This window comes from Crinia signifera, chromosome 2, assembly GCF_055691185.1.
Source record: "Crinia signifera chromosome 2, ASM5569118v1, whole genome shotgun sequence".
NCBI lineage: Eukaryota > Metazoa > Chordata > Amphibia > Anura > Myobatrachidae > Crinia > Crinia signifera.
In genome coordinates, this window is record NC_139218.1 from 88,890,682 (window position 1) to 88,917,124 (window position 26,443).

A 26,443-nucleotide genomic window follows, 5' to 3' on the forward strand; every position below is an offset into this window, starting at 1 on the left:
ATATCATGCAATTTTGGTGCTATCAATTAAATGCCTGCCACTAACTGACCAATGAAACAGTAGGCTTATACTACTAGACCAATGATCAGGAGGTTAGGAACACACACCCCCGTTCACCTCATGAATATGTATGAGAAGGGTGGAATAAAAGGAGCTTCCGGACGCACAGCGGGTGGTCCTGAGGAAGCGTTCCAAGCGAAGCGTACGCTGACCGTTCAAAACACACTCAGTGTGTTTCTAAATCCCCTCTTCCCCTCCCCACTTACAATGTTTTGAAATTTACTTGTACCGCTGCGCAAACCCAGGTCACCGGCTACCTCCGTGACCAAGACGCGAGTCTGGCGCCAGACTCAGCGTCACCTGAGCCAGTGAAACAAGGTGAGTGCACGCCTGCACACCTCTGCCACGAAATCACCGGCGCTCAGGAGACAGAGCAGTCTCTGAGGCGGTTATCTGCACCAGACGGAACTGTCCAGTCTGCATGTGTATACTAAGCTTCAGCCTCAAGAGCCGGCTCCTGTGATTAATATCGATCTGACGTATAGCAATTGAAACATCAAATCTCTATGAGGATACAGTGTATATGAATGAATAAACACTTACATGTATCCAAGCATAAAGACATTTCACCACAAATCACAGGCTCTCTGCTTCACCAAGAGCATTTATTCTCTTGTGGGTACTTATTGCGCTTAAATACATTTACATACTGGGTAGAGGACAAGTGGGGTCACACTGAGTTAAGGGAAACATCTCCCCTTTTTTATTAAATGTTGTCATTTCTCGTATGTGTGGTTTTATTTCGCTAAATTGTATTTTTAATAAAATGAAATAAACGTTATGTATTAAGAGTCTAACTTTAATTTCTTGGTGCACCAGCAAAAGGCATTCTTTCTTTCTGCTCCATACCTATATGCCCAGCAGTTTATTGCCCAAAACCCCACGTCATCATTTGCTAGGTGGACCCCTGTAGATGCAGTAGAGATGATGACGTTTTGGGGTCTGGTGTTACATATGTGCATAGTTAAAAAGCCAGAAATTAGGCAATATTGGAGTACAGATGTTCTGTACAGCACCCCACTTCATCGTATGGCCATGACCCGGACTCGTTTTGAGACGATCCTTACATTTTTGCATTACAACGATAATGCACAGTGCCACCCAGAGATGATCCCACCTTTGACCGGCTATTCAAAGTCAGGCCGGTCATTGATCATTTCAGCGCCAAATTTGCAGAGATGTACATCCCCCAAAAATTCATTTGTGTAGACGAGTCACTTATACATTTTAAAGGAAGGGTTAAATTCCGCCAGTACCTTCCCAATAAGAGGGCAAGGTATGGCATAAAAATGTATAAGCTGTGCGAAAGTACCTCAGGGTACACCCACAGGTTTAGGGTATATGAAGGGAAGGACACAATAATTGAACCGCTAGAATGCCCCCCCTCCCTCGTAGGTGTTAGTGGAAAGATTGTCTGGGATTTAGGGCACCCCTTCCTGGATAAGGGTTATCACCTCTATGTGGATAACTTTTACACCAGCATCCCCCTGTTTAAGGCCCTTGGTTCAAGAGGTACAGCAGCTTGCGGTACTGTGCGCAAGAACCAAAGAGGCCCCCCAAAAACGCACGTTGCCCAATTACTGAGAAAGGGTGAAAGCAGGGGAATATGCATCGAAAATATGTTGTTGGTCAAATATAAAGACAAGAGGGATGTCCTTATACTGACAACAATTCACGGAGACAGTACCACCTCCGTCCCTGTACGAGGTACCAGTACCCACACCTCAAAACCTATTTGTATCCTAGATTACAATAAGTACATGGGCGGAGTGGATCTTTCAGATCAGGTACTGAAGCCGTACAGTGCCCTGCGGAAAACAAAAATATGGTATAAGAAGCTGGCCGTGTATATCATCCAGATGGCACTGTATAACGCTTACGTGCTATTCCGTTCTACCAGCCAGACGGGGACATTTATGCACTTTCAAGAGGAAGTCATAAAGGGCCTAATATTTGGGAACCAGCAGGCAGAGGGCCCCAGTACTTCTAGTACTGGCCCCCGTATTGTATCAGGGCAGCATTTTCCTAACGAAATCCCCTCCTCTGGAAAAAAGGGCAGGACACAAAAAAGGTGCAAAGTTTGCTATAAAAAGGGAATACGAAAGCAAACTATTTTCCACTGTGAAACTTGCCCTGACAAACCCGGCCTATGTATGAAGGAGCGCTTTAAAATATACCACACATCTATGGATTATTAGGTTCATCATTTCACCGTGCTTCGGGGGTCTTGCTAATGCCACATAGCACCCACCATTCATTCCACCAGAATCTGTGCGGCAAAATCCAAATATCACTCCTTCCCTTCTGAGTCCTGCCATGCACCCAAATGGTATTTTTTGGTCCTATATGAGGCATTGCCGTACTCAGGAGAAATTGGGGCACAGATTTTGGGGTGCTTTGTCTCCTTCATTCCTTGTGAAAATGAAAAATTTTGAGCCAGAACTGCATTTTTGTGTAAAAAATGTAATTTTTCATTTTCACAGCCCAGTTGTACCACAATTGGTGAAACCCCTGGGGGTTTGAAATGTACACTATACCCCTAGATGAATTCCCTGAGGGGTGTAGTTTGCAAAATGGGGTCACTTGTGGGGGGGTTCCACTGTATTGGTGCTTCGGGGGTCTTGCTAATGCGACATAGCACCCACCATTCATTCCACCAGAATCTGTGCGGCAAAATCCAAATATCACTCCTTCCCTTCTGAGTCCTGCCATGCACCCAAATGGTATTTTTTGGTCACATATGAGGCATTGCCGTACTCGGGAGAAATTGGGGCACAGATTTTGGGGTGCTTTGTCTCCTTCATTCCTTGTGACAATGAAAAATTTTGAGCCAGAACTGCATTTTTGTGTTAAAAAATGTAATTTTTCATTTTCACAGCCCAGTTGTACCACAATTGGTGAAACCCCTGGGGGTTTGAAATGTACACTATACCCCTAGATGAATTCCCTGAGGGGTGTAGTTTGCAAAATGGGGTCACTTGTGGGGGGGTTCCACTGTATTGGTGCTTCGGGGGTCTTGCTAATGCGACATAGCACCCACCATTCATTCCACCAGAATCTGTGCGGCAAAATCCAAATATCACTCCTTCCCTTCTGAGTCCTGCCATGCACCCAAATGGTATTTTTTGGTCACATATGAGGCATTGCCGTACTCGGGAGAAATTGGGGCACAAATTTTGGGGTGCTTTGTCTCCTTCATTCCTTGTGACAATGAAAAATTTTGAGCCAGAACTGCATTTTTGTGTTAAAAAATGTAATTTTTCATTTTCACAGCCCAGTTGTACCAAAATTGGTGAACCCCCTGGGGGTTTGAAATGTACACTATACCCCTAGATGAATTCCCTGAGGGGTGTAGTTTGCAAAATGGGGTCACTTGTGGGGGGGTTTCACTGTATTGGTGCTTCGGGGGTCTTGCTAATGCGACATAGCACCCACCATTCATTCCACCAGAATCTGTGCGGCAAAATCCAAATATCACTCCTTCCCTTCTGAGTCCTGCCATGCACCCAAATGGTATTTTTTGGTCACATATGAGGCATTGCCGTACTCGGGAGAAATTGGGGCACAGATTTTGGGGTGCTTTGTCTCCTTCATTCCTTGTGACAATGAAAAATTTTGAGCCAGAACTGCATTTTTGTGTTAAAAAATTTAATTTTTCATTTTCACAGCCCAGTTGTACCAAAATTGGTGAACCCCCTGGGGGTTTGAAATGTACACTATACCCCTAGATGAATTCCCTGAGGGGTGTAGTTTGCAAAATGGGGTCACTTGTTGGGGGGTTCCACTGTATTGGTGCTTCGGGGGTCTTGTTAATGCGACATAGCACCCACCATTCATTCCACCAGAATCTGTGCTGCAAAATCCAAATATCACTCCTTCCCTTCTGAGTCCTGCCATGCACCCAAATGGTATTTTTTGGTCACATATGAGGCATTGCCGTACTCGGGAGAAATTGGGGCACAGATTTTGGGGTGCTTTGTCTCCTTCATTCCTTGTGAAAATGAAAAATTTTGAGCCAGAACTGCATTTTTGTGTAAAAAATGTAATTTTTCATTTTCACAGCCCAGTTGTACCAAAATTGGTGAAACCCCTGGGGGTTTGAAATGTACACTATACCCCTAGATGAATTCCCTGAGGGGTGTAGTTTGCAAAATGGGGTCACTTGTGGGGGGGTTCCTAACTTTTAGCATCTTATGGTGCCTAGAAACCTACATGGTGCCTAAAAAATAATCTCATAAAAAGGAGGCTCCAAAATCAAGTAGGTGCTCCTTCTATTATGAAGCCTGTGGTTTGGTCAACGTGCACACTAGGGCCACATATAGGATATTTATGAAAACAAAAGAATTGGGGGAATCAATTTTTAGTCACATTTCTCTAGTAAAATCTACTGTGTTCCTTAGAAAAATGTATTAAATTTGAAAATCTGCAAAAAAAATGAAATTTTGAAATTTCACCTACTCTTTGTTTTAATTCCTGTGAAACACCTAAAGGGTTAACAAACTTCCAAAATGCTGTTTTGAATACTGTGAGGGGTGCAGTTTTTGAAATGGCATCATTTATGGGGGTGTCTCACATACAAGTCCCTCAAAGTCACATCAGAACTGAACTGGTCCCTAAAAAAATCAGTGTTTGAAATTTTCTTGAAAATTTGAGAATTTGCTATTCATATTTTAAGCCTCCTAGTGTCCAAAAAAATTAAAAGGAGGTTGAAATAATGATGGAAACATAAAGTATACATATGGTCTATGTTAGTTATTAACTATTTTGAGTGGTATGATTATTTGTCTCACAAGCAGAAAATTTAACATTTTGCAAATTGCAAAATTTTCAATTTTTTTACGACATTTTGGTATTTTTCACAAAAAAACACAGACTGTATCGACCAAAATTTACCACTAAATTGAAGTACAATGTGTCACGAGAAAACAATCTCAAAATCACTGGGATAAGTAAAAGCAAAAAAAAGTTATCCCCACTTAAGTGATACATGTCAGATTTGAAAAAAAGGGCTCTGTCAGGAAGGCAAAAACAGGCTGCGGCGGTAAGGGGTTAAAACACCAAGCATATTGTTTTGTATGGGGCAAGAGGTCAACAAAGTCAGGGTGATGGGAGCATGATGGGACCAAGTGGTAAGACCGATCGCAGTGTGTTGAAGTAAATATAGAAACGTATGTGGTAGAAAAGAAATAATCTATTCTAGTATAAATGTCACAAGGACAAAAGTAGAATGTATAACCCCTATTTAATGGATGGTGGAGCATACAAGTGTTGACAAGCTGTTAGACATACAGTACAGTAGTATATGTCTTACCTGACAGTACAGCCTTGTGGAGCATGTAGCAGGTGCATACAAAATATCAATCCCTGGTTTGCTGATCCAATTGAAATCACCTCTAACAATAGGAACATATCTACCAAAAGACTCCAATGCATCTAGAATTCTAGTGAGAAAAGCCAATTGATTGTAGTTGGGAGCATTTTATTTTAATATTTAACCCTTTGACATTAAGAGAGACTGTCTAAATAAAGTCGTTTCAGCATGACCACTGGCCAACATTAAAAATAGCAAAGGCCATTAGGCAAGCATAATGATAGGTATTTGGGATGGAAAGGGAAACAACAAGAGGAATAAAAGGAGAAGAAAGGCAAACAAATAATTATATTGAAAAAAAAAAACATTAATAAATGAGTAGCCATACAGATAAGCATAACAACTGCTACAGTATATGGTGTGTTATTCAAACACCTAGCAATGTACTGGCAAACAAAACATAGTGTTCTGCTCCTTATAGAAAGCTGTCCCTCTCAGAAGAAATGGCCTCAGATCAGTGAGGAGCTAGCAGAGGGGATCTGAGTGTAGGATGGAGCAGCAGAAGCTGGAGAAAGCTTCAGATGCAGCAGAAGCTTATATATGATGTGGTTGGTCCATTCTACAGCAAGACCATGCCTTTATACTTTTGTTTTGTAAACATCTAAAAAAATTAACTGTACCCAAATATGTTTCCTTGGTTACTGCCAGGATACTTTATTTCTGTTAGGTTTAGGGTACAGTTAATCAATATACAGTACAGTACAGTACAGAATTTCTGTGGCCCAATTACACTCTAAACAACATTTTGCCAAGGCCTTTTTCATTTTGCAAAGGCCTTGGAGCTCATAGAATTTTGGTGTAACCCTTTACCATTCTACTGGATCCATAATATTCTCTGTTTTCCTGGGGTGAAATGTAATAGGGTGAGAAAATCAGAAAGTGAGAGATTTGGGAAGAAATCTCCAGTTTTTTTAAAGCGGCAATCATTTCCACTGGAAAAAAAAACAGTTTGATTTTGCAGTGTAAATGATTGCAGTTTTAAAAAAAACTGGAGATTTCTTACCAAATCTCTCACTTTCTGATTCCCCCACCCTATTATATTTCACCCCTGGTTTCTAGTGCAGCCTGCAATTTCATTTCTGTGTCTATTATAAACCATATTGTATTTGGACCAGGGGTCTTACTAGGTTTTGCAAGTTTCAGCATTGCTTCAATTTCCATTTTATTTACTAAAGTGCAGATTTTTAGAAGTGGAGATGTAGCCAATAGTAACAATCTGATTATATTTATAATTTATCTAGCACTTTGGAAAATAATAGCTATAATCTGGTTGGTTGCTATGGGCAACATCTCCACTTATATAAACCTACACATTAGTAAATTGACCCCTAGGACTATAAATATAATATTTATTTTAGCCATGTCTTAATTATTAACCCCTTCATGACAGAGCCAGTTTGTGCCTTCATGACAGAGCCCTTTTTTTCAAATCTGACATGTCTCACTTAAGTGGGGATAACTTTTTTTTGCTTTTACTTATCCCAGTGATTTTGAGATTGTTTTCTCGTGACACATTGTACTTCAAGTTAGTGGTAAATTTTGGTCGATACAGTCTGTGTTTTTTTGTGAAAAATACCAAAATATCGTGAAAAAATGGAAAATTTAGCAATATGCAAAATGTCACATTTTCTGCTTGTGAGACAAATAATCATACCACTCAAAATAGTTAATAACTAACAAAGACCATATGTCTACTTTATGTTGCAATCATTATTTCAACTTCCTTTTAATTTTTTTGGACACTAGGAGGCTTCAGATATGACTAGCAAATTCTCAAATTTTCAAGAAAATTTCAAACACTGATTTTTTTAGGGACCAGTTCAGTTCTGATGTGACTTTGAGGGACTTGTATGTGAGACACCCCCATAAATGATGCCATTTCAAAAACTGCACCCCTCACAGTATTCAAAACAGCATTTTGGAAGTTTGTTAACCCTTTAGGTGTTTCACAGGAATTAAAAAAAAGTGTAGGTGAAATTTCAAAATTTCTTTTTTTTTGCAGAGTTTCAATTTTAATACATTTTTCTAACGAATACAGTAGATTTTACTAGAGAAATTTGACTAAAAATTGATTCCCCCAATTCTTTTGTTTTCAAAAATATCCTATATGTGGCCCTTGTGTGCACGTTGACCAAACCACAGGCTTCATAATAGAAGGAGCACCTACTTGATTTTGGAGCCTCCTTTTTATGAGATTTTTTTTTAGGCACCATGTAGGTTTCTAGGCACCATAAGTGCTAAAAGTTAGGAACCTCCCCCACAAGTCACCCCATTTTGCAATCTACACCCCTCAGGGAATTCATCTAGGGGTATAGTGTACATTTCAAACCCCCAGGGGTTTCACCAATTTTGGTACAACTGGGATGTGAAAATGGAAAATTACATTTTTTTCCACAAACATGCAGTTCTGGCTCAAAATTTTTCATTTTCACAAGGAATGAAGGAGACAAAGCACCCCAAAATCTGTGCCCCAATTTCTCCCGAGTACGGCAATGCCTCACATGTGACCAAAAAATACCAGTTGGGCGCATGGCAGGACTCAGAAGGGAAGGAGTGATTTTTGGATTTTGCAGCACAGATTTTGGTGGAATAAATGGTGGGTGCTATGTTGCACCAATACAGTGGAACCCCCCCACAAGTCACCCCATTTTGCAAAGTACACCCCTCAGGGAATTCATCTAGGGGTATAGTGTACATTTCAAACCCCCAGGGGTTTCACCAATTTTGGTACAACTGGGCAGTGAAAATGAAAAATTACATTTTTTTACACAAAAATGCAGTTCTGGCTCAAAATTTTTCATTTTCACAAGGAATGAAGGAGACAAAGCACCCCAAAATCTGTGCCCCAATTTCTCCCGAGTACGGCAATGCCTCACATGTGACCAAAAAATACCAGTTGGGCGCATGGCAGGACTCAGAAGGGAAGGAGTGATTTTTGGATTTGGCAGCACAGATTTTGGTGGAATGAATGGTGGGTGCCATGTTGCATTAGAAAGACTCCCAAAGCACCAATACAGTGGAACCCCCCCACAAGTCACCCCATTTTGCAAAGTACACCCCTCACGGAATTCATCTAGGGGTATAGTGTACATTTCAAACCCCCAGGGGTTTCACCAATTTTGATACAACTGGGCAGTGAAAATGAAAAATTACATTTTTTTACACAAAAATGCAGTTCTGGCTCAAAATTTTTCATTTTCACAAGGAATGAAGGAGACAAAGCACCCCAAAATCTGTGCCCCAATTTCTCCCGAGTACGGCAATGCCTCACATGTGACCAAAAAATACCAGTTGGGCGCATGGCAGGACTCAGAAGGGAAGGAGTGATTTTTGGATTTGGCAGCACAGATTTTGGTGGAATGAATGGTGGGTGCCATGTTGCATTAGCAAGACTCCCAAAGCACCAATACAGTGGAACCCCCCCACAAGTCACCCCATTTTGCAAAGTACACCCCTCAGGGAATTCATCTAGGGGTATAGTGTACATTTCAAACCCCCAGGGGTTTCACCAATTTTGATACAACTGGGCAGTGAAAATGAAAAATTACATTTTTTTACACAAAAATGCAGTTCTGGCTCAAAATTTTTCATTTTCACAAGGAATGAAGGAGACAAAGCACCCCAAAATCTGTGCCCCAATTTCTCCCGAGTACGGCAATGCCTCACATGTGACCAAAAAATACCAGTTGGGCGCATGGCAGGACTCAGAAGGGAAGGAGTGATTTTTGGATTTGGCAGCACAGATTTTGGTGGAATGAATGGTGGGTGCCATGTTGCATTAGCAAGACTCCCAAAGCACCAATACAGTGGAACCCCCCCACAAGTCACCCCATTTTGCAAAGTACACCCCTCAGGGAATTCATCTAGGGGTATAGTGTACATTTCAAACCCCCAGGGGTTTCACCAATTTTGGTACAACTGGGATGTGAAAATGGAAAATTACATTTTTTTACACAAACATGCAGTTCTGGCTCAACATTTTTCATTTTCACAAGGAATGAAGGAGACAAAGCACCCCAAAATCTGTGCCCCAATTTCTCCCGAGTACGGCAATGCCTCACATGTGACCAAAAAATACCAGTTGGGCGCATGGCAGGACTCAGAAGGGAAGGAGTGATTTTTGGATTTTGCAGCACAGATTTTGGTGGAATAAATGGTGGGTGCTATGTTGCACCAATACAGTGGAACCCCCCCACAAGTCACTCCATTTTGCAAAGTACACCCTCAGGGAATTCATCTAGGGGTATAGTGTACATTTCAAACCCCCAGGGGTTTCACCAATTTTGGTACAACTGGGCTGTGAAAATGAAAAATTACATTTTTTTACACAAAAATGCAGTTCTGGCTCAAAATTTTTCATTTTCACAAGGAATGAAGGAGACAAAGCACCCCAAAATCTGTGCCCCAATTTCTCCCGAGTACGGCAATGCCTCACATGTGACCAAAAAATACCAGTTGGGTGCATGGCAGGACTCAGAAGGGAAGGAGTGATTTTTGGATTTGGCAGCACAGATTTTGGTGGAATGAATGGTGGGTGCCATGTTGCATTAGCAAGACTCCCAAAGCACCAATACAGTGGAACCCCCCCACAAGTCACCCCATTTTGCAAAGTACACCCCTCAGGGAATTCATCTAGGGGTATAGTGTACATTTCAAACCCCCAGGGGTTTCACCAATTTTGATACAACTGGGCAGTGAAAATGAAAAATTACATTTTTTTACACAAAAATGCAGTTCTGGCTCAAAATTTTTTTATTTTCACAAGGAATGAAGGAGACAAAGCACCCCAAAATCTGTGCCCCAATTTCTCCCGAGTACGGCAATGCATCACATGTGACCAAAAAATACCAGTTGGGCGCATGGCAGGACTCAGAAGGGAAGGAGTGATTTTTGGATTTGGCAGCACAGATTTTGGTGGAATGAATGGTGGGTGCCATGTTGCATTAGCAAGACTCCCAAAGCACCAATACAGTGGAACCCCCCCACAAGTCACCCCATTTTGCAAAGTACACCCCTCAGGGAATTCATCTAGGGGTATAGTGTACATTTCAAACCCCCAGGGGTTTCACCAATTTTGATACAACTGGGCAGTGAAAATGAAAAATTACATTTTTTTACACAAAAATGCAGTTCTGGCTCAAAATTTTTCATTTTCACAAGGAATGAAGGAGACAAAGCACCCCAAAGTCTGTGCCCCAATTTCTCCCGAGTACGGCAATGCCTCACATGTGACCAAAAAATACCAGTTGGGCGCATGGCAGGACTCAGAAGGGAAGGAGTGATTTTTGGATTTTGCAGCACAGATTTTGGTGGAATAAATGTTGGGTGCTATGTTGCACCAATACAGTGGAACCCCCCCACAAGTCACCCCATTTTGCAAAGTACACCCCTCAGGGAATTCATCTAGGGGTATAGTGTACATTTCAAACCCCCAGGGGTTTCACCAATTTTGGTACAACTGGGCTGTGAAAATGAAAAATTACATTTTTTTACACAAAAATGTACTTCTGGCTCAAAATTTTTCATTTTCACAAGGAATGAAGGAGACAAAGCACCCCAAAATCTGTGCCACCATTTCTCCAGAGTACGGCAATGCCTCACATGTGACCAAAAAATACCAGTTGGGTGCATGGCAGGACTCAGAAGGGAAGGAGTGATTTTTGGATTTTGGAGCACAGATTTTGGTGGAATGAATGGTGGGTGCTATGTTGCATTACCAATACAGTGGAACCCCCCCACAAGTGACCCCATTTTGCAAACTACACTCCTCAGGGAATTCATCTAGGGGTATAGTGTACATTTCAAACCCCCAGGGGTTTCACCAATTTTGGTACAACTGGGCTGTGAAAATGAAAAAATACATTTTTTTACAAAAAAATGTACTTCTGGCTCAAAATTTTTCATTTTCACAAGGAATGAAGGAGACAAAGCACCCCAAAATCTGTGCCCCCATTTCTCCAGAGTACGGCAATGCCTCATGTGTGACCAAAAAATACCAGTTGGGTGCATGGCAGGACTCAGAAGGGAAGGAGTGATTTTTGGATTTTGGAGCACAGATTTTGGTGGAATGAATGGTGGGTGCTATGTTGCATTACCAATACAGTGGAACCCCCCCACAAGTGACCCCATTTTGCAACTACACCCCTCAGGGAATTCATCTAGGGGTATAGTGTACATTTCAAACCCCCAGGGGTTTCACCAATTTTGGTACAACTGGGCTGTGAAAATGAAAAATTACATTTTTTTACACAAAAATGTACTTCTGGCTCAAAATTTTTCATTTTCACAAGGAATGAAGGAGACAAAGCACCCCAAAATCTGTGCCCCCATTTCTCCAGAGTACGGCAATGCCTCACATGTGACCAAAAAATACCAGTTGGGTGCATGGCAGGACTCAGAAGGGAAGGAGTGATTTTTGGATTTTGCAGCTCAGATTCTGGTGGAATGAATGGTGGGTGCTATGTGGCATTAGCAAGACCCCCGAAGCACGGTGAAATGATGAACCTAATAATCCATAGATGTGTGGTATATTTTGAAACACTCCTTTATACATAGGCCGGGTTTGTCGGGGCAAGTTTCACAGTGGAAAATAGTTTCCTTTCTTATTCCCTTTTTATAGCAAACTTTGCACCTTTTTTGTGTCCTGCCCTTTCTTGCAGTGGAGGGGATTTCGTTGGGAAAATGCTGCCCTGGTACAATACGGGGGCCAGTACTAGAAGTACTGGGGCCCTCTGCCTGCTGGTTCCCAAATATTAGGCCCTTTATGACTTCCTCTTGAAAGTGCATAAATGTCCCCCTCTGGCCGGTAGAACGGAATAGCACGTAAGCGTTATACAGTGCCATCTGGATGATATACACGGCCAGCTTCTTGTACCAGATATTTGTTTTCCGCAGGGCACTGTACGGCTTCAGTACCTGATCTGAAAGATCCACTCCGCCCATGTACTTATTGTAATCTAGGATACAATTTGGTTTTGAGGTGTGGGTACTGGTACCTCGTACAGGGATGGAGGTGGTACTGTCTCCATGAATTGTTGTCAGTATAAGGACATCCCTCTTGTCCTTATATTTGACCAACAACATATTTTCGGTGCATATTCCCCTGCTTTCACCCCTTCTCATTACTTGGGCAATGTGCGTTTTTGGGAGGCCTCTTTGGTTCTTACGCACAGTACCGCAAGCTGCTGTACCTCTTGAACCAAGGGCCTTAAACAGTGGGATGCTGGTGTAAAAGTTATCCACATAGAGGTGATAACCCTTATCCAGGAAGGGGTGCATTAAATCCCAGACAATTTTTCCACTAACACCTACGAGGGAGGGGGGGCATTCTGGCGGTTCAATTCTTGAATCCTTCCCTTCATATACCCTAAACTTGTGGGTGTACCCTGTGGTGCTTTCACACAGCTTATACATTTTTATGCCATACCTTGCCCTCTTACTGGGAAGGTACTGGCGGAATTTAACCCTTCCTTTAAAATGTATAAGGGACTCGTCGATGCTAATACATTTATCAGGGATGTATAGCTCTGCAAATTTGGCACTGAAATGATCAATGACCGGCCTGACTTTGAATAGCCTGTCAAAGGTGGGATCATCTCTGGGTGGGCACTGTGCATTATCGGTGTAATGTATAAATTTATGGATTGCCTCAAAACGAGTCCGAGTCATGGCCATACGGTAAAATGGGGTGCTGTACAGAACATCTGTACTCCAATATTGCCTAATTTGTGGCTTTTTTACTATGCCCATATGAAACACCAGACCCCAAAACGTCATCATCTCTACTGCATCTACAGGGGTCCACCTAGCAAATGATGACGTGGGGTTTTGAGCAATAAACTGCTGGGCATATAAATTAGTTTGGTCCACCATTAAATTTATAAAATCATCAGAGAAAAATAATTTGAAAAAGTCAATTTCTCTGAGACCTGTGGAATCAAATTGGATTCCTGGCATGGCCAAAAACTCAGGAACCTGGGGCTCAAAATTGTCTGGTGGTGGGGTCCATACGAGATCAATTATTGGGGGGGGGGTCTCAGCTGCTCTACGCGGGCGTCTTTGAGGGGGTCCCTCATCACCAGAGGAGGAAGAGGAGCTTAAGACGAATCCTTCAAATTCCCCGCTTGCCTCACTGGCTGTGTCAGAATCAGAAGCAAGCATGGCATATGCCTCCTCCACTGAATACATTCTTCTGGATGACTGGGATGACATTTGGGATGACATTTGGGATGACATTTTTATTTTTGTGTTACTGGTAGTGAAATGTTTCAACACGTGTATAGTGTAGGGGGGGGTACAAACTTTATTTCAACCCGGGGGGTATGTAGTGTGTTGTGTGTATGTAGTGCAGAACAAAAAAAATACTTTATACAAAAAAAAAAAAATTGAAGGGGTTAAAAAAAAAAAAAATTGAAGGGGTTAAAAAAAAAAAAATTTGAAGGGGTTAAAAAAACAAAAAAAAAGGTCCTGCGCCAAAAATTGAGCACAGATGTTGGTCAGTAACGTCTGTCACTGAACAGCGCTCAAAGGCAACAGGAATTTGATCAAAAAAAAAAAAAATAGATCAACCCTGTGCCGAAAAAGCTGATCAGTGATGTACGTCACTGATCAGCGCACAGTGGCCACAGGACACCCACAAAATCACAGTGTGTGTAAAAAAAAAATTAAAAAAAGACCACACAGCACCCACAAAAAAAAAAAAAGGTGATCAGTGATGCGACACTGATTACCAGTGAGGGGCAGCAGGTGCACAACCTTTGGTGCAACTGGCAGCAACTGACAGGTATATATAAAAAAAAAAAACCTCTGCGCCCCCAAAAAGTTGCTGATCACCTCAGATATAGTGATCAGCACAAAAGGCGGGGGTAGCAGACACAAAATATACACTCTCTATCACTCTCTGTCACTATCTCTCTCTATCTCTCACTATCTATCACTATCTATCACTATCTATCACACTGCAGCAGCAGCACTGACAGTTATATGTATAAAAAAAAACCTGCACCCCCAAAAAGGGGGGGTAGCAGACACAAAATATACACTCTCTATCACTCTCTGTCACTATCTCTCTCTATCTCTCTATCTCTCACTATCTATCACTATCTATCACTATGACACTGCAGCAGCAGCACTGACAGTTATATATATAAAAAAAAAACCTGCACCCCCAAAAAGGGGGGGTAGCAGACACAAATCTCTCTATCTCTCACTATCTATCACTATCTCTCACTATCTATCACTATGACACTGCAGCAGCAGCGACAGTTATTTATATATAAAAAACCCCTGCACCCCCAAAAAGGGGGGGTAGCAGACACAAAATATAGCTCTCTCTGTCACTATCTCTCTATCTCTCTCTATCTCTCTCTCTCTCTCTATCTCTCTATCTCTCTATCACACTGCAGCAGCAGCAGGAAGTCAGATCCAGGAAGCGTCCAGCACGCTACAAGCAGTGATCAAGTGATCAGGTAAGGTATTTGCAAGGATCAGGTAAGTATTAGCAAGGATCAGGTCAGTATCACGGCAGATAGGCACGGTGACCGCTCTGCACGCTACTCCAGACCGGAATGGCGTCTGCAGCGCAGTCACCGTTAGTTTAAATGTCGCGCCTTGGCTGTGATTGGTCCGTGGGTCCCACGGACCAATCACAGCCTTGGGGGCAGGTGGGGTGAGGGTGCGGTGAGGTGTCATCGTCACCGATGACCCCCTCATGCCCCCTGACGCCCGGCGGTGATTGACACCTGTGTTACCAAGCGTCTGATTCGCTGGTAACACAGGAAACCGCTATGAATGGCTGTTCACACTGAACAGCCAATCACAGCGATCGCCGACGGGGGGGCGACATCGCAGCCCCCCCTGGGCATGCAGGGACATGTCTGCTGTCAGGGACAGCAGACATCGTCCCTCTGTCACTGCGTCTCGAGACGCAGTGACAGTTTAAAGTCATGACGTATGTATACGTCATGTGTCGGGAAGTACTTCCCGGCCATGACGTATATATACGTCAAATGTCGTGAAGGGGTTAAGGAGCAGTTCTTAAACATGGACTGTTTAAGAAAAGCACACTCTTTCATTTTGAGGGTGTTCTAATTTATTTTTATTAGAATTAATGAAAAGGTAAGTTTTGCAAAAAAAACAGAGTGGTCCCAAGTCTTTTCTTTCCATCTTTTTTTTGTATCAGGATTTCAGATTAATAAACTATGGGGTAAATTTACTAAAATGTGTATTCTACTTCACATGTGATGTTTCTATGGGCAACCAATCAGAATCTACTTCTTATTTATTTAGCACCCTCTAGAAGATAGTAGACAGGATCTGATTGGTTGCCCATAGCAACATCACATGTGAAGTAGAATACACATTTTAGTAAATTTCCCCCTATATGACGCCATACTAATTTTTCATTAATCAAAATCAAGATTAGAGGTCCAAGGGCAGTACAGTGAAATTAAGATGGAGTATGTGATGGAAGGAAAGTAAAGCATTGATTGGTTATTCGATTAATCAATTATTTTTTTTATAATTGGTCCCATTAAAAAATTGATGGAACCAATTATAAAACAAGTAACCAAATTAGTGATTTGATTGCTTAATTCTAATTGGTAAACACTAACAGATGATATGTGATTTATTAATTCTGATGTATTAACATTTACATTTGAATGTTTAAGTTTGATTGATTTCAACTTAATAAATTTTGATTCATTAAATAATTTCGGAAGAAAAAAAAAACAAGCATCCTACCATAAGGTTTGATAAAGTATAAAATGATGAAATTGTAATGCAATTGCAAACTGATCTATGCAGATAATCACAGAACTCAGGAATCGGACAATACAAGAAATTCAAATGGCCTTTCGATAGACTTTTCTCCCAACATACAGTCCATAATAAAAGGGAAAGTAGTGCATGATTTAATTGTACTTGGGATTGTCCATGATAAAGGCACACTGCCCTGATTGAGTTTACACTGCTCCAGCTCTGTTCGAGCCCTCTCCACTGTGAAAGGGAACACAATCACAACAAAGGAACTTATATGGATTCAAAAACACCCAAGATCTGACTCCAGCGAAATATAAAACATGCACAATTTTACATTTTAGTATATCACAAATCAAACCTACAATTTATTTTATAATTTTCTCCCCATTTTACAGTATGTCCATCCACTCCAAAGCTTTAATGGCCTTAACATGCAGATGACTTAATACAATAATGCAATAATGCAAGGCATATTAGAAATTAATCAGATTTTTTCCATGGGTATGGGTCATGGAAATCCTAGTTTCACCTCTGATGTGAAGTTTCTGAACTCTTTACCATGCTAATAAAACTTATGGTTGTATTGCGCCAGCTTGTTGTAGATATTGGCCATGTCACAATGAGCCCTGGCCACTTTAGACCTGGTAAATGAAAAGTCTAAAATCATTACATTCTCTAGGATTGATGTGCATGGACTATAATGTACTGTAGTAAAATATTGAGGTGGACATTAAAGCATTTAAAATTATAAACCTCGGGTTTTGAATCCAGGCCATCTCTTAACAGATTAAGTCTGTATGCTTACTTGGTTTGAAATATATTAGCTCATCCACTACACATAGCACCAAAGTAAGTATTTTCAGAAGCAATAGTAAGGCAAGTCCCTTGAACAATTTAAACAAGACTAATTAAATGAAGATTATTTCGAAGAGACCTGTTTTTCTAGATCATCCAGCTTGTTTCTCATTTGGTTGCAGGATGTGTCTATTTAATAGCTAGCTTTTTGAACTCAGAATAGTTTGATTATTATTGATTGTTAAAGTATGAACTGATTAGTAGTATGGGTACTTGTTTCCTAGAACGGCGCCCATCGCGGGCATCGCATGTACATCGCATGCCATTATAATGGCATGCGATGCGACCGATACGATGGCCGCGATTTTACATAGAAATGCATGGTAAAATGTAAATCGCGTCGGTCGCATCGCATGCGGCCAAAAAATCGCATGCGATGCGACCGACACGATTACAGATTTTACATAGGGAACAATGTTAAATGGCCCAATTGACCCGATTTAACATAGGGAACAATGTTAAATGGTCCACAGACCCCAAATAGCCACCCTGAAGTGTGAAATGGCCCCCCCAATTGTTAACACCACCCCACGATCAACGTCAACCCGAAGCGTGGCGAGCGCAGCAAGCCCGCGAGGGGCGGCGGTACGCGTCCTCTGACCTTTTCATACCCCCACTATCCACGTCGGCGTGTAGTTGAGAATAGAAAGTGTGGCGAGCGCAGCGAGCCACCGAGCCCGAAGCGTGGCGAGCGGACGCGGAATATGAGCCCGAAGCGTGGCGAGTGCAGCGAGCCCCGCGTGGGGACGCGGAATACATGTTAAGTAATCCGTGTCCCCTCGCGGGGCTCGCCACGCTTCGGGAGCGTGTTCCGCGTCCCCTCGCGGTGCTCACTACGCTCGCCACGCTTAGGGCTCCGTGGCTCGCTGCGCTCGCCACACTTGCTATTCTCGACTCCACGCCGACGTGGATAGTGGGGGTATGAAAAGGTCGGAGGACGCTTACCGCCGCCCCTCGTGGCCTCGCTGCGCTCGCCACGCTTCGGGTTGACGTTGATCGTGGGGTGACGTTAACAATTGGGGGGGCCATTTCACACTTCAGGGTGGGTATTTGGGGTCTGTGGGCCATTTAACATTGTTCCCTATGTGAAATCAGGTCAATTTTGCCATTTAGCATTGTTCCCTATGTAAAATGGCGGTAATCGCGTCGGTCGCATCGCATGCGATTTTTTGGCTGCATGCGATGCGACCGACGTGATTTTTTTACTTGTGATGCCTAAGATCAAAATCGTGGGCGCCGTTCTAGAAACAAGTACCGTAGTATGAAACTTGTTTAGACTAGTTATTGTTTAATGCGGATATTATTGTTAAGATATTTCTGCTTTTTCTGCAAAAAATAATTTCATTGCTCTTTTACTTTTTAAAGGAGACTTTTTCACTGACCCAATTCCTGAAGCAGACCTATATATTTTATCCAGTATTCTACATGACTGGACCAATGATAAGTGTCATCAACTGCTGAGGAAAGTTTATCAATCCTGTAGGCCTGGTGAGTACATGTTCTCTAGAAAAACTATATTTTCTAAATGTGTATGTGAATTGTTGCAATAAAAACTTATTCCAGTTTAAGATAGCATGTATTATTTCAGTTTCCATTTTTTTGCCATTACAATTATGGATACACTGAATCTAGAATTTGTATTTGTATTAGACCTACTATATATAGGATGATTTTGTTATACAGTACTTTAACTGTGCCAGGAACAATGTACTTGATTCCCAAAGGTAAAAGTACTTTGTGATTTTATTATGGAAACTAGCTGACCCGCCCGGCGTTGCCCGGGAAAACCTTATGTTTTTTTTATTTCCAAAATTGCTGAAAAATGTCATCTTACAGTATGCTGTGCCAAAGACCTAAGATTGTAATTTGTTATAGATTCCACCATATTGTTAGAATGTGTTTGCATTGATACTCAATAATGGCAATGAAATCAGGTTTGGTGTTGTTGTTTGTAACACAACGCTCCTGAGTTGATAACTTGTATGTGTTGATGAATTCTACATCCACTCCTGAGATTTAGCACCTATGACATACCTTCCAACATCTGAGGGTCAGAAATTGGTACAAAATCTGAAAGGTACGTGGCCACACCTCCATTTCTATACTTTCAATGGTACAGTTTCTAGGGTGTGTAATTACAGGCGCTGAGTGCGTGGAGACCGGGGTGGGCATTACTTACCGTGCCATAATTAATTAAAAATTCACCGCTCCCTGCCAGTGCCGCTACCCTCACCGATCCTGCCTGCAACAATCTCTGAGGTCTGGAGATCTGTAAAGCACATGCACCGGGCATCTCTACCAAACAGTGGGGCAGCCACTGAGTGTGGGAGCAGGTCCGCGGGCCTGGCCACATGACATCATGACGCGATGCACGCTAACCGCACCACTGCAATGCACCACTGGGAACGGGTGCAATGGGCCAAATTCTTCCCTACACCCACCGGGCCAATACACCGATCCAGCCATCGCAATCATAAATGGGTGCATTTATAAGGTTTGGAGTGTAATAAGTTGAAGAATAAGACTGAGATAAAGATTTGCCATGTTAAAGTGTACAATTTACTCGATAAATTGTGAAAAAATATATACGTGTACATAGAAGTACAATAAAAAAATGACAGTAGGATTATAAAATAAGTTCTGATTCAAACTGATAATTGTTTGGATGGGGGTGGGTTTCGAAACAAATCTATAGGTGGGGGGGTATGGATATTGTGGGCATAATTGGTGTTTGGTACACCTACAGGGGGTCCTCAATTGATGGGATTTTCAGTACAGTGTCACGGTCACAGTGTCACCATAGCGGGATTCCCAATTGGGGTCCAGGTGGTCTTTTAGGGACCCTTTACAATCCCGTAGGTCTCTCCTCCTTGAGCCTATGGTCTCCCTTAATGATAGTCAATCACTGAGGGAGACCGTAGGCTCCAGGAGAAGAGACCAACGGGATTGTAAACGGACCCCTAAAAGACCACCTGAACCCCAATTGGAAATACCCCTATGGTGACACTGAAGTGAAAATTTCTCATCAACTGGGGACCCCCTGTGGGTGTATAAAACACTAATTATGCCCACAATATCCATACCCCCTCCACCTATAGATTTGTTTCGCAACCCACCCCATCCAAACAATTATCAGTTTGAATCAGAATTTATTTTTTAATTCTACTTTCATTTCTTGATTGTACTTCTATGTACACATATTTATTTCACGATTTATTGAGTAAATTGTACACTATAACGTGACAAATCATTATCTCAGTCTTATTCTTCAACTTCTTACACTCATAACTTCAAACAAATACATGCAGCGCTCATGCCCATCGACCAAACATTATCTATAAACCAAAAGAGTCTGGGAAACCCTTAAGGCAGAGCAGTGCCTAACATCCAACTGACTAACAGGGTGAGTGCAGTGTACCCATTTTGTATTGATCAATGGGTGCATTGGTCAGGACAAAGATTTCTCAGTACAACTGGCCGGGGTGCGCAGAGATGGATATGGGAAAAAAAAAGAAAAGCTGGTACATTAGGTACAGTTTTTATTAGCCGGTACAGACTGTTAAATAAATGGCAAATTATTTTTTTATGTGTTTGTGTGTGTTACTGTTTTTGTGTGTGTGTTGTAGTGTATGTGGTTGTGTGTGTTGTGTTGTATGTATCTGTCCAATGCGTAAGTGTGTGAGGTGTGCTATGTATATACAGTATGTGTATGTGTGTGTTGTGCATTTGTGTATCTGTGCAGTGTTTAAGTATGTGTTTTGTGTGTTGTACTGTTTTTTGGGTGTGTGTGTGTGGTGAATGTGGGTGTGTGTTGTGCTGTTAGAGGTATGTTATGTGTGTGTTGTGTGTATCTGCCCAATGTGTAAGTGCGTAAGGTGTGTTACGTATAAATGTGTGTGTGTGTGTGTAGTGTGCTGTGTGTATCTGTGCAATGTTTGTGTGTGTTCTTTGTATTGTACTGTTTTTGGGTGCGTGTTGTAGTGAATGTGGGTGTGTGTTGTACCATGAGTGGTGTGTTATGTGTGTGTGTTGTGTTATGTGTATCTGCTGAATGTCAGGTGCGCTACATATATATGTGCGTGTAGTGTGCTGTGCGTATCCTGACAATGCTTAAGTGTGTGTGTTCTGTGTGTTTCTGTATCTGCACAATGTTTAAGTGTGTGTGTTCTGTGTGTTTGTTGTACTGTTTTTGGGTGTGTGTTGTAGTGTATATGGGTTTTTTGTTGTACTGCATGTGGTGTGTTATGTGTGTGTTTTGTTGTGTGTATCTGTCTAATGTGTAAGTGTGTGAGGTGCGCTACCTATATATATGTGTGTTGTGTGCATATGTGGTGTACTGTGTGTGTGTGCGTGTACAATATTTACATGTGTGTGTGATGTGTGGTCTATGTATATCCTCAGTTATTCCTAATAATTGTTTAAACCCTTCACCATAATGTTAGAATGTGTCATTCATACTCAATGACAGCAATGATATCATGTGTGGAGTTGTTCCTTCGACTACGGTTTCCCAGATCGTCAATCTTTTCCCCCAGATCATCAATGAAGGCAAATTAAAACTTGGTGTTTTTTAAATTTCGAAGTGAAATTTCCCCAAAACGGCTTCGAGGTGCACACCACCAGGTCCAGAGGTACCTTGTTGCCAAATTTGGCAGCTCTGAGTGCCACGGTGTGCCCGCAATGCAACGGACACACACACACGCACACAGACTCTTCAATTTATTATATAGATTATGACTTAGACTAATGTGATGTACTGTAAGTAATTTTGAACAAATGTTCTGACTACTTGAGAATGTGAGAAACAATAACAGCTAAACTTGTCACTGTGCAAATACCCATCGTACCATACAAATTACAATATTACACATTATACAAATACATTTACAGACCAAACTCATAAAGTCCACCTTCTTAAACTTACAGAAAAAATTGGTGTACTGTACACAATATATCTCCCACTGATGTCAGAGTTCAGTGCTTCTTCCTGTCCAGATTCTGTTACTCACCTCTCCGATGCTGTGGAGACCCCTTGGGGGTCCCCTTCCTCTCTCAGTGTCTACCACCACCAGCTGCAGTTTGCTGGATGGTAGCTCTGGCTTCCTCCAGAATGCAGCTGCTGCCAGCTCTGGAAACTGGCCATGTTCATCATGTGACTGCTGCACCTCCAATGTTATACAGTTTCCATGACACCTGTCTCTAGCAGCCACTCCTGAACCAGCAACCTCTCCTATAAGAAGATTGATTGCAATGTCACTCCAAAAGCATTGAGCTCAAGCCTGTGCTCCACAGTGTTCTAACGCTACTTCAGTGTCCACTGGTTCCAGTCCATTTCTCATTGTCATCATTTCCAGTATGGTTCTCAGCAGCACTGGTTCCAGTGGGGCTCTCAGTATCATTAGTTCCAGTCTGGTCCTAAATGCCGGTGCTTCCAGTCTGGTGCTCAGTGCCCTCCCAGTCCAGTTCTCTGTATAACTGGTTCCAGTCTGTTCCAATTATCCAATGGTTACAGTATGGTTTCCTTGTCCACCGGTTCCATTACAGTCTCCAAGCCTCGATTCAGTCAAGCATTCAGTGTCACAGACTTTCCAATCCCTAAACCTTGGTTCCATTCTAGTCTTACATTTTATTAATTCCAGAGCTAAGCAATATCAGTCCTAGCCCATTTCCTGAGTTACTGTCACAAACCAGCCAACTCATCATCAACCCAATTCCAAATGGTCCCCCGGCATGACTAGGCTGTATTTCACACCAGCGCCAGGTCCTGGGTGATGACAAGACACTTCTAGTCAGCTGACCACTGACTAGTCAATCGCAGATCAGGGTATAAACAGGTCTGGACCTAGCCTAATTTTCTTGGTAAGCAAACATAGATTTCAGCACCCCTCAATGTGGATATTGTGGATGGAGCTAATATCTGGGTGGAGTATCAATTGATACTTAAAAATAGGGACAGCTTGTGCTGAAGGCTTAAAAAATTTCTGGCGTGGCCACATAATAGTACCAATTCAAAACACACCACACAGTAGTACAACTTAGACACACTACTCCAGCTAGAGCCACTTAGGGACGCTGTGCCAGCCATAGCACCTTAGACACACTGAGACAGAATTATGCACACCGTAATGCCCAGTACACATTATGCCACACACCGTGATGCCTATTACATATTATACAACATAAGTGCTGCTTACCTACATGCTCATTGCTAGAGGTTTCTTGCTCAATGCCAGGGGTTACCTGTTGCTGCCAGGAGCTTAATGATTGATGCCAAGGGGGATTCATTCTGGTTTCCATGGGAGATTCATCCTCAATGCCAAGGGGGATTCATGCTCAATGCCAAGAGGGTTTAATACTCAATTCCACAGGGGAGTACATGCTTGATGCCACAGGGGATTACATGTTCGTTGCCATGGGGGGTTGAAATGGTCATTGCCAAGCTTTATTACATGCTTGTTGCGACAGGGGAGTTAAATGCTCATTGTTACAGAGTAGTTAATGCTCATTGCCAAGGGGGAGTTAAAAGCTCGTTGCCACAGGGGAGAGAAATGCTCATTGCCAATGGGGATTGAAATGCTGATTGTCAAGGTGGAGTTCAATTCTTGTGAGCTGGGACAGCCAGGCAGAGAGTGGAGACAGCCAGGCGGAAGCGTTGGGCAGTTAGCTGTATTTAGAACAGGTCCACTGCTATCTCAGATCAATCGCGTGCCGGCTTGCCGGGCAATCATAGCTTGCAGTCCGGCAGCCAATCAGGAGTCGCAGTGGTAGCTCCTGATTGGCTGTCAAACCATGATCTACAATTGGCCAGCGAGCCGGTGCGAGATTTGAAATAGCCGCAGACCAGCTCTGAATACAGTCAGGCGTGCCATAACTTTCTCCTGACTGGCAGCTGTCCCCATTAATGTGAGCGGCAGTGCACAGTAAGGTGCCATACTAGTCAGGGCACTGACAGCAATGAAGAAGACACTGTCAGCTCCCTGATTACTATGGCGCTTTACTCAGCTGCATACTCTGCATAATAGGCGGGCCGGTCCTAGGTATAAACTATGTGTCCTAGGTATAAACTACAGTGCACAGATACTACCACATGACCAGTGCAAACCAGTTCCAAATCGGAGAAGGTTCTTGAGCTTCTGTGTTGCTCTACCTTAAACAGCACCAGTGTTCAATAACAAGTGCAGTCATGTCATGAACTGCATTACCAATTCCAGTTTAGTTTCAGCATATGTGCATACAGAGGTGAGGAGCAGCATTAGCCTTTTATTATGTAGGATTACTGTGTTTTCTTGCTTTCATGTAACCAATTGTGGATTATGAGTCCTCTGTTTCCTTCTTTATTTATATTATTATTTTTTAACATGATAAAAGGCTCTTTGTGACAACAGGAGGAAGAGCTGATGATTCATAATTATCTGAAAGTTGTTGTACCATTGTTATTGTGATAACATTTTTTTAGGCTGCATTTGGTATTATTATATAGTGTTCTTTAGATTCTTTGTGCCACCTAATAAATAAAATATAATAAAATGCAAAAACTAAATAATATACAATGAAAATAATAAATAAATAGTAACAATTGCCCAGCTTAAAAAATTACAACCTAAGAGATGGGAAAACACCTGATACATATGCTAGAAAAAGAACAATTATTGTTGTAAACTGGAAAGGTAACATATGTGTTTAATTTATGGCAAATGCCATGCTTACTGTATCGTGTGCATATGGGCGATTCGAGGTATGTGTCCAGACACTCAAGTCATCAGGGCTCTGCTTCTGCTATACAGTGCTGTGAAACAGGCACTTTCTAGTCAAGGGTGTGGCTCAGCATGACTCAGTTTGTCGGGCCCCCTCAATCCGCTGACTTGCGTTCTGTGAGCAGGCAGCCAAGGTGTGGGGGTGGGTGGGCGTGGAGTCAGGGGGAATGTGGGGGACTTGCCAACCTTTCCAGGGGGGGAGGGAGGGCCACACAATTTTCTGTAGCCTACCGAGGGTAGCCAAATATGGTAAATGCTTTTTCTTGCACCAATAATATAGTAATTGTTGAACCATGGCATTCTGCGCAGCTACTAATGGTGCAGCATGGCTGGTGACATGAAAACAGTGCAAGGTACAAGGTACGAGGCACAAAATAGTCAACTACTGCCAACAGTAACAATCATTTAACATTTGTTTTTATTACCAACTTGAGAGTTGTGTCTGGTGTTATTTAATATTTATTTATTTATTTACAGTTTCTTATATAGCGCAGCAGATTCTGTTGCGCTTTACAATTGTAAACAGAGATAAAACAAACTGGGTAACAACAGACATATTATGCTTGAGTCTAGAAAATGAGCAAGTACAGTTGTTTCCTATGTTTTGAGGCAGTTAATTCTACTAAGGAGTAATGGTGTGTACACACGGTCAGATGTGCCTTAAGATCCTATCCACGATCTGATCAGATAGGATCGTGGATAGGATCTTAAGGCACATCCGATTTGCATTAAATCTTGACTATATAGTGCAGATCTGCACTATATAAACAAGGCAGCCAAGACTTTCTGGCTTCCGATACGTGAACGCGCATCAGGATCGAATCGGGATCACCCTTGTGATCTGCACCCGATTCCGATCGGAAAGGAAATCGGACCGTGTGTACACACTATAACAGAGATGGTAACAACAATAACACTTTATATTAGAGAGTCCAGTAGCTAAACTGAAATGATATGTAACTGCAATGTAGCACATTTTAAGCAGTTCTTTTTAATATCCTGTAAATTCCTTAATAAATTTGCTACTATGGGGTTGAAATGATACAATGTCTGTTTTTTATCACCGTCCAATCTGCTCCTAACTGTGAAGTTACAGGTTTGGACAGGTAGGAGCTGATTGGCTGGTGATAAAAACCAGACACTTTATCACTTCACCAAGCTTAATAAATCTACCCCTCAGTTTAGTGTAAGTTCAATATTATCTTACTGGCAATCCAAAACACGTGATAGCCTATAAGATGCTACTTTTGAGATCCAAGTAAATTCCAGTAAATCCAAAACCTAATAAATGTATTTGAACTTATGTTTCCAATAATTGTCACTTGTAAACTGCATTTTGCCTGTTTTCTCTCTGCTATGTAAAGGAGGTGGTGTTCTGCTGGCTGAGGTTCTATTAAATGAAGACAGAAGTGGCCCTGTGACTTCCCTGCTATACTCACTAATAATGTTGCTCCAGACAGAAGGCAAAGAAAGGACCCCGTCTGAATTCACCAAGATCCTCACTGACTGTGGCTTCAGTAACATTCAAGTGAAAGTAACTGGAAAGATATATGATGCAATCCTGGGAAGAAAATTAATATAATTTTGTTTGTTTATTGATATGATTCTAGTTTGTTTCCATAACAGCCTGTTTATTTTTTTT

At 42.0% G+C, this 26,443-nt stretch overlaps 1 protein-coding gene across 1 annotated transcript in view; it reads left to right on the forward strand.

The window, feature by feature from the left end:
* The window catches only part of LOC146058781 (acetylserotonin O-methyltransferase-like), a 63,927-nt gene extending 37,484 nt beyond the window's left edge, over positions 1 to 26,443 (forward strand). The window contains exons 6-7 of the mRNA XM_083171009.1: positions 18,413 to 18,535; positions 26,166 to 26,443. Of these exons, the coding sequence (XP_083027135.1) occupies positions 18,413 to 18,535; positions 26,166 to 26,383 (341 nt within the window). The 3' untranslated portion in view covers positions 26,384 to 26,443. The remainder of the gene's footprint in view (positions 1 to 18,412; positions 18,536 to 26,165) is intronic.